The sequence below is a fragment of the Aulonocara sp. 'chitande type north' Nkhata Bay genome, linkage group LG6 (assembly GCF_057382095.1).
Source record: "Aulonocara sp. 'chitande type north' Nkhata Bay isolate Kocher_YH1m ecotype deep benthic linkage group LG6, A_spYH_male_GT1.1, whole genome shotgun sequence".
NCBI lineage: Eukaryota > Metazoa > Chordata > Actinopteri > Cichliformes > Cichlidae > Aulonocara > Aulonocara sp. 'chitande type north' Nkhata Bay.
Genome location: NC_141349.1, coordinates 10,699,062 through 10,708,695, shown reverse-complemented (window position 1 = coordinate 10,708,695; position 9,634 = coordinate 10,699,062). Strand labels below are relative to the sequence as shown.

At 39.9% G+C, this 9,634-nt stretch overlaps 1 protein-coding gene across 1 annotated transcript; it reads right to left on the bottom strand.

Moving 5' to 3' along the window:
• Positions 1–498: 498 nt before the first annotated feature.
• On the bottom strand, positions 499–3,040 carry LOC147327274 (uncharacterized). Its single transcript, XM_086297500.1, has 2 exons — positions 2,889–3,040; positions 499–1,454 (listed from the first exon to the last, which is right to left on the bottom strand). The coding sequence occupies exons 1-2, from the start codon at positions 2,938–2,940 to the stop codon at positions 499–501; spliced, it is 1,008 nt and encodes a 335-aa protein (XP_086153626.1). The 5' UTR covers positions 2,941–3,040.
• Positions 3,041–9,634: the final 6,594 nt, after the last annotated feature.

Genomic DNA, 9,634 nt, shown 5'->3' with positions numbered 1-9,634 from the left:
AAAGTAATAACACAAGAAAGACGTCATTTTAACACAAAACAGCATTTTCATTGTTGGTAGCTGCAGTATGTTGTTAAAAAGCAATTTTAAACCCAACGTATACACATGAAAAATATAAATAAAGCTAAATCTACAGTGCTGCTGACATAGGATGATGATTTATACCAACTATTGGAAGAATTTTGTCTTCAATACAGTTTGTTGTCAATGTGAGGTGATAACTTACATAGTTGGAACACAGCACCACTCTCCCGTTTTTCACTTGGTCATCCATCCTTCTCATCGGGTTGGTTGGGGTAACGCTGTCTTCTGGGTGGGGTGTTTGCTCCATCTTGGACGTAACTGGAAGTAATAACAACTAAAAAACTACCTTTAATTCACAATGTAATATTAATATTAATGTCACATATCAACAAAAAAAGCAATACATTTCACATGTGCGAGTCACATGTTCTTATATCTGTAAAAACAAAGTTTAAAAACACATTCTAACATAAACTAATCAGAGTCACTGTCATCCATGGAAAGGCTAAAAGGCCTCTCCCAGAAACGTCTGACTCCAAAACTACCTGAGGATGTTGAAGGGGCATCAAACTGGTCACTCACCTTGCACCTCTTTGCACTTACCTCTTCGGTGCAGATGTCTTCTCTGCTTCTCTTTTCTGAGGAAGGAGCAGCAGAGAGATCAGCTGAGGAAGGAGCAGCAGAGGGAGCAGCTGAAGAAGGAGCAGCAGAGGGAGCAGCTGAGGAAGGAGCAGCAGAGGGAGCAGCAGAGAGAGCAACTGAGGAAGGAGCAGCTGAGGAAGAAGCAGCAGAGGGAGCAGCTGAGGAAGGAGCAGCAGAGGGAGCAGCTGAGGGAGGAGCAGCAGAGGGAGCAGCAGAGGGAGCAGCAGAGGGAGCAGCTGAGGGAGCAGCTGAGGAAGGAGCAGCTGGCGGATCACCAACTGGGGCAACAACTCGAGGGAAGAGTGGGGCATTGGCCTGGCCGAAAGGCGGCATGGCGATGGGGGCAGCACCTGGAGCAATAGGACGTTGCCAATCGTGCCAAAACGGCTCTGGAGGGTGCTCCCGGATGAGAGGGGAATCATCTCTCTCATCCATGGTGTCATACCCAGAGTCATCGCTAAGCCAATCCCCCCACTCTTCTGAGTCGTTCCAGTCAGATGAATTGTCAGTCTGTTCACTAAACTCTTCATCGTCTACAGGTAGGTAGGGGGGGTACTCACCATACTCACCTTGCTGTTCACCGACATCAGCATCTGGTGCTTCATCAGAAGAGGGTGAGGGTGAGAGAGGGATAAAATACTCACCATACTCACCTTCGCTGATACGCTGGGTATCAGTGTCCTGAGCTTCACCAGAAGAGGTGGTGCTCTGGAGACTGTCATCCAGGATCCTGATGACTTCAGGAAGGCCTTCTTCTGCAGGGCGTTCAACCACATAGTCAAGACGCCCTGTGAGGAAACAATTTTTAAAATAACATTAGGAATGTAATAGACACCCAGTGTTAAAGCAACAGACCTACATCTGTTAGTTTGAGCAGAGGATGAGAGAAAAGCATTTTATGTCAGACTGAATGACACTTCTACTTGTTCAATCTTTAAGTCAAGTTTTTTAATAGAAGACCACCAAACCTCCACCAAGGCAGCTCACTCTGTGTACTTTTAAGGTGACACTATATTGACACTATAAATGTCACTGTATTTTGTGTACATTCAATTTGTTTTATTTGTTCCTTGTAAGCCTTTATGCAAACACTATGTTGGAATAGGTAATGGATAATAGGTATTGATTTGTAAATAGCCGGACATGAGTAACTTATTATATAAATATACTACAGTACATTTATAACTAACCATGCAGCTCATTCTCCTGTTTTATTTACAATTCACGATGTCACACATTTTGAAAAAAGCTCATAGGTTAAATATGTGGATGCAAACCATAATGTAACATTTAGACCACATGTACCAATTGCATGTCCTAAATATATATATATATATATATATATATATATATATATATATATATATATATATATATATTTTTTTTTTTTTTTTTTTTTTTTTTAAATAAAAACACAACCTTCTTGGCAAGAGTTGGCAAGAATTGCACACACAAAGCTCTGCAGGTATGTCTGAAAATGATGGTCAAGTGAAAAACAAACAAACAAACAAGCAAACAAACAAACAAACAAACAAACAGAAACTCTTAACTCAGAATCCACATTTTTAGAAATGTGCACAAGGACTGTATCTGCCATAAGGACAGGTACATCTAATCTGTGGTAAACATGCTATCCCTGTGTAAATATCCCTGTGTACAATATCTCTCTCTGCTATCTAATAAGGTTAAAAGCATTACCGTAACATAAGATAGGTCTTAATGCCATTATTACTACTGTTTTCATATTCTTTTGATATTATTTTATTTGTATTTTTTTATCTTTGTGTTTTGCAGCAGAGAAAAAATATAGTTTATGTCAATAAAGCCTTTGATCCGGAGAAGAAAAGGATGTCAGGAGGGGACCTGGATCTGTGTGTTTACGCCTGCGTGTTCTGAGGCCATGACATCTTGAAGATGCCGTTACCACAGAAACTGATTTTTGGGCATTTTACAAATTTTAGTCCATTAAGCTATTTTTAACCATTTCATTTTAAAGAAAAGTGTCAAATTTGAAGCCTTCAAGTCAAAGTAACACCTTTTTTCATATTCATACATCAGTCGTTAATAATTTCTACACCTCTCCTGGAAAATTTAAAACATACAAACAATTTACGGGAAACAATCTTGAATACACATATTTGATCACGTTAAAACTTGATATTCACACTGGAACTTGTTAAATTATTACAGTAATTTACATTTAAAGAAATTTTCAAACGTACCTGCAGCGAAGTCCAGGTGACAGTCGGGGAGTCCGGGTCCACGGCGAGCCATCTTCAAACTTGAAAAACAAAAACAAGTACAAACGATCCACAGATGAAGTACTTGTTATGCGTTCAAGTTATATCCGCTTTTAGTAAAATGGTTTGCAAAACTTAGCTTTCCACAGGCTGAGGTTGGAGCAGGTCGAAACAAGTCCACGAGCAAGTGTAAACGGACGTTTGGAACCTTGTGCAGCATTTATATACCCTCGGCGGCCATGGTTACGGTTGTCAACGTGTACACGTGCACGGGATAGAAGTATAGGAATGGAGCTCACCACAGTGTAATTACAGTTAATTTATGGTCATTTACTGTCAGGGTGGAAGTAATGAATTACAAATACTCACGTTACTGTAATTAAGTAGATTTTTTTGGGTACTTGTACTTTTATGAGTAATTTTTCAAGTGTGTAATTTTACTCATACTTGAGTACAACTTACACCATGTAATCTACTGAGTACTACTGAGTACGCCCACAATTTGAATTAATATTCAAACCTTTCGTCTGCATTTTTGCAGCCAATAAGGCCGTGCAATCCCGACCGGCCAATTTAAGACATAAGCAAAGATAAACTCTGCTGCAGCAGCAGGCACAGGTGTCTGGAGGTGCTACATGGTGGAGTACAAACTACTTTATAGACGGAAGATTTGGAGACAAAGAAGCCAAAATGGAGACAGAGGACAACACTGTCAACCATGAAAACGACGTAGAAAAGACGGAGGACGCGTGCCCGTGGCCATACCTGGAGGAATTTTTCATGTGCAGAGGGAGAAAAGGAGACAGCGTCCAGATGCAGTGCAAACTTTGTTTGACCTCTACAGTCATTTCAGCTTACAAGACTTCAGCGTCTAATCTTAAAAAAACACATTGAGGTAAGAGGTTTTACAACTATACGTGTACAATATTGCCTTCTTATTTTTCATGTGTGTTAAGGTTATTAGTTTGGCTAAGATATTGTCACCGCCATTGGTTAGCCTGATATTAAAATAAGACGGAGCTAGCTAATGTGCGTGTGTGTGCATAATTGAGCTAAATTCGTAGGAATGTTTTAGCTTATTATTTGGATAACCACCGTCATTACAATAAATTAAATTTGTAGTCATTTAAAACTCACAGGCCTACAATCAGCTGGCCTATATAAAAAACAAAAACAAAATTTGAACACAGTGCTGAGCTGCATCTCAAATTAATCTTCCAGCTCTCAGCTGACATGTACCAGAGCCCGATTGATGGATCAGTTGATCAGGATCATTGGCCTGATATAGGTCTATCATAGTGACATGGCTCTTAATCAGTAGGGTTATATGTTTCCCAATATGATTTTTTTTTTTAAAGAACATAATGTGGATTGTTTTTATTTGTTAGCTGTATGGGCAGCATTTTTGTGTATGTGATCCCTTTTCTTAAATTACATTTGCTATATACACATATTTTGCTCTCTTAGTATTTTTAGAACCTGACTAATACTGAAAACTTTAGGGTGATACTGATAAAAAGGAGTTAAAAATTTAGATACTGATACATTGGTCGATACTCTTTTTACAGATAGTATACAGATTACAGAACTTAGAATGTATACAGAAATTCATGTTTTTTGCAATGATCGTTCAAAATTGGTTTACATTTGTAAATAAATACAGCAATATATCTGCAAGATTTGACCAAATTCACCACTCTTTTATACTATGCTAAACAATCAAAGATTAGCTCATGTCTAGTTGAATGATGTTTTAAAAATGTGTTTTCCTGTAGTGTTAATCACAGTGATGTTATGAAGTAATGTATGAACCTGACGTATGATAATATTTATCTCTACAGAGGAAACATCCATCGAAGATTGAGCAGTACAATATCACTGTGGCATCAACATCTCGTCAGCGAAAGACCACAGCCACACCAAACAAGCTCTCAGCAAATACACAAGCCAAGTTACCAGACCTGATGTTGAGAGCTGCAAACAAACATGTTCCACAAGCAACTGTTGACATGCTTGTCATCAATTTCACATGTGAGGGTCTACAGCCATTTGCAGTGGTAGAACAGCCATCTTTCAAAGAATTGGTTACCACATTACAACCTCAAGCCAAAGTCATCTCCAGACCCACTGTCCGTGCCAGAATCTGTGAAGCTGCTGATCACATGAAGATGACTTTGGTTGCAGCATTGGATAAAGTCAAATTGGTTGCTACCACTACTGATTGTTGGTCAGCTCATCAGAAAAATTACCTTGGAGTCACATGCCATTGGAGGAAGAGTCCCTGGAAAGAAGATCTGCAGCACCAGCATGCAAAAGATTGAGAGGGTCTCACACATTTGACATGCTTGCTGGTGCGCTTGATGATATCCATTGCCAATACAAGATTAGAGGCAAAGTTGTAAGAACCACAACTGATAGTGGATCCAACTTTGTCAAGGCCTTCCACATGTTTGGGGCACAAAATGATGCAGATGAAGCTGAAGATGAAGCAGACCCAGAAACTATTGACCTGACTGACCATATTGACTACCATGAGGCAAGTGCAATTCTTGATGAAGACTCTGGTTTGGAGTATCAACTCCCGCCTCATCAGCGATGTGCATGTCACCTGCTAAACCTTGTGGCAACATCTGATGCTGCCCTAGCAGAGAGCATGAATGAAACCTACAAGAGGCTCTCCCGTGCAAGCTTTGCAAAATGCCAGGCCATTTGGAACAAAACTCATTTGGCTAATGAAGTGGTAGAGGACAAGTGTGAACTACAGATCATTCGTCCCAATGCAACACAATGGAATTCAACCTACCTTGCCATTGAAAGGATAATACGCATCATTGATGAGAAGGGGGAAAATGACATCAGGAGCATTTGTGAGGAGTTCAAGGTGAAAATGTGAGTAAAATTGGACACCTACCAATATGGTTGCAAATTTTGTGAATTTTCCTTAATGGATGGTTAAAAACGTGAGCAGACTCTTAATATTAAATCAGAAGATCCCTATTATAGTCATGGTGGGTTTTGTTGTTGTGTCTTACAGGTTGAGTCCTGCAGAAGTTGCATTCCTTAGGGAGTACTGTACCACCATGAAGCCACTGGTGAAAGCTTCAAACATTCTTCAGTCTGAGTCCACTTCCTTTATGGGATGGCTCCTGCCAGTAATCCAACAACTACTGTCCAAACTTAGCAGGCTGGAGACATCAAGCAAGACATGTGTGCCACTCATCAGGGTGATCCGAAGGGCCAGCTCTGTTCTAGGATGCCCTCTGGACCCAGTGGAGGTGGTGAGTGACAGGAGAATGGCGGCTAAGCTGTCATCCCTGTTGGACAACGTCTCCCACCCCATGCAGCAGACTGTGACAGCACTGAGCAGCTCCTTCAGTGGGAGACTGCGGCACCCACGGTGTGGGACGGAGAGATTTCGCAGGTCTTTCCTCCCCACTGCTGTCAGACTCCACAACAAAGACTTTAACTGAACAAACACACACATCCACACATGTGCAATAACACTAAGTGCAATAATCTTTTCTGGCATCGTTGTATTTTTACTCAGTTGTATATAGCATTCGTATTCTATTTTTATCTTATTGTATATTTTTATTCTATTTTATTCTACTGTATATAGTATATTATTTTATTCTATTCTGTACAGCTGTGTACTGTATTTATTCTTATTGTATTCTAATTTTTGCGTCATAACTTTTGCACTGTCCACTTCCTGCTGTGACAAAACAAATTTCCCACATGTGGGACTAATAAAGGTTATCTTATCTTATCTTATCTTATCTTATCTTATCTTATCTTATCTTATCAGAGCCCTGCAAAATGGCCTTCAAAAGCGTTTTGGAGCGATGATGGAGGATCCAGAGTTGGCTGCAGCTGCAGTCCTCTTATCCAAGTTCAAGACTTCCTGGACTGACAGAGCAGATGTAACAGAGGCTGGTAAGGATTCATGTGATCCCATTTTTGTGTATTTTTACATTTGAACACATGCTTAAGTGAGTATTTCACCTAATACATTGTAAGCTATTGATGGTCTGTCCTGAATACTAAACAATCCTTTTTGAGAATTTGCCGTTTTTAAATTTGTGTTCAGGAATAATCACTGAAATTTAAATAACAAAATTGTGTTATCTACTTACAATTACAGCCTTGACATACATCAAACAACATCTTGAAACGACAGAGCATGAGAGTGAGGATCAGCAAAGAGAGTCATCTGATGAAGATGAATTCTTCTCCAGACCAATCTCCAGAAGGCTGCAAAGTGCAGTTGAGCTTGATGGTTACCTTGCTTGTGCCACAGACACCATGGAGCTGCTGCACTCCTTCTCAGGTATCAAAAACCTCTCTCTTAAACTGAACACAGCTCTGCCTGCTTCTGCTGCGTGTGAACGACTTTTTAGCTGTGCTGGTCTACTCTTCACAGCCAAACCAAGTCGGATTGCCTCTGTTAATTTAGAAAACCAGCTCTTGCTGAAACTGAACAAAAGGTTCAAGTGTGACAGAAATGCTAAGAGTTTAAGACACTCACCTGCCTGTTGTTCAGTGTATGGGGAAAAGTTTAAACGGTTCTACGCATGTTCAGAAACATATTTGTCATTGTTTTAACAAACAAAATTCCTTCTTTTATATCTACATTTATTTACAAAACAAGTTACCTTTCTATACCTTGTTCATCTGAGAAATGTGCTTTGAACATAAATATTTATACTGGTGAATCGAGTTGAATGCCTGCTATTGACGACAGAATAAAACATCAGTCTGTTAAAAAGTAATTAATACTCTGAGTAGTTTTTGAGAAGAGTACTTTGTACTTTTACTCAAGTATTTTTTAACACCAGTACCTTTTACTTGTAATTGAGTACAATTTAAGCAGTGTAACAGTACTTGTACTTGAGTACAAATTTTGAGTACAGCAGGTGGATGAAGGAAAGGGGAGGAAGGAGGAGGAGAGACCCGCGGACCGGCCACGTCTCGTATTGAAAAGGAACCCGATTTGTCCCGGACTTCAGCTTGAATGAAAAACAAATACACAAAGCTGGAGTTCTTCTGTGTCTTTACGTGGCCAGCTGCCTCTTCTTCTCCCATTCTCTCTCCCTCTCTCTCCTGTTGCTACTTAAATCATGAAACTGATCAATGATCAGCTGATCGCTTTTCTCTTGGAGATACTATATAGCTCATGCTTACGGAGCCCCTCTGATGACATCCTCCAAAAAATAAATAGATTGTGGCGACAAAATACTACTTCCTGCCCTCGAAATAGTATAAGTGCCCACGAAATACTTATTTGTGGCCACAAAATACTATTTCGAGGGCACGAAATAACGTGCGCACGAAATGCTAATTTGTGGGCACGAATTGGGTATAACGTGGCAACGAATTACGCATTTGTGGCAACAAATAGATGACGTGCGCACATCATATTGATACATTGGACAGCTGTGTAGAGACATAAGCATAAGAGTAGGCTAAACCTGTACAACATGGCCAGAGACAGTATGATTGAGTTTTATATTTGTCATGGTCTGCGTGGCAGACCTTGGGTGTGTGGGGAAGGAGGACCCAAAATGCGTTTATTTACAGTGGAGTAAACAATACACAATAATAGGTCTATGTCCCTCAGACCCAGATCCCTGACAATTTTAGGCTGGGAATGAGCTACACATGCATTTTGAAAAGCCTGGCACTGAAAGGAACCATTATTATGGAGAGACAGTTAAACAGGATATTAAGAGCCCAGTTGCATTGCAGACGTAAGTACGACCCGGACGTTGGGATAGATTCTATTGTCAACCAACTGCAAGGGCCTGGGAAGGATCACGGTTATTGGTCAAGTGTTTCGTGCTCACAAATAAGCATTTCGTGCGCACGTTATACCCATTTCGTGGCCACGAAGTAGTATTTTGTGGCCACAATTTATTTATTTTTTGGACCATGTCATCAGAGGGGCTCCGTACATGCTAATATCACATCTTCACATTTTTTTTTAGAGGTAACAATAACTTTGCATTCTCGCTACTCACCATGCTCTAAAACAGGTATATGTTAGTAATGACAATATTTAACAAATGTTTTTAAAATTCTAGCCGTGCTAATTAGCCTTAGGATTGGTTGAGGTCTGTGAAAGCCTTTGGAACAAAATCAGTCTTGTAAAGCTCACTATTTTCCAGCTGAGCCTATAGCACATTTGTTAAAGTCAGTCCGGATTGTACAGCTTCTAATCAGAAACAATTAAAGTTTGTTTCTTTTTTTCTGCTCATCAATCTTTTTCTGTAACCAGGATACCTGGAAAGTCTTAAATAACTCATGTTAAAATGTTGCAGTGCTGTAGAGTGGGGTCATGTTAACAATCCATTCAAACTTGTGGTCTTCGAGGTCAACTTTAAGATTTATTGGTTGAAAATTGACAAAAAGCTTTAGAACTTAGAAACTATCATTCCTACAACTGTGCTGTGTATATGTCACAACATATAGCAGGAACCTATAAAGGTAACTGACCTTTGACCTCTCCTCTAAGAAGGTACATGTAATGTCTACAGTGATTAGACATACTTAATAAAACAGTGTGGGGCACAGAGTATTGTTGTGCATCAGTGTGGAACATGTCAGTAACACTGAGGGTTACACACACTTTGCCAGGTACACCTGTTCACCTGCTCGTTAAACACAAATGTCTAGTGAACCAATCAGACGTCAGCAAATTAAAGTATTTAAGCATACAGACATGTTCA

Coding starts and splice junctions, on each gene's coding strand:
- LOC147327274 (XM_086297500.1), bottom strand. CDS start 2,940: ATGGCTCGCCGTGGACCCGGACTCCCCGACTGTCACCTGGACTTCGCT. Junction 1,455..2,888: donor TCACCTGGACTTCGCTGCAG/GTACGTTTGAAA, acceptor GTTTCCTCACAG/GGCGTCTTGACTATGTGGTT.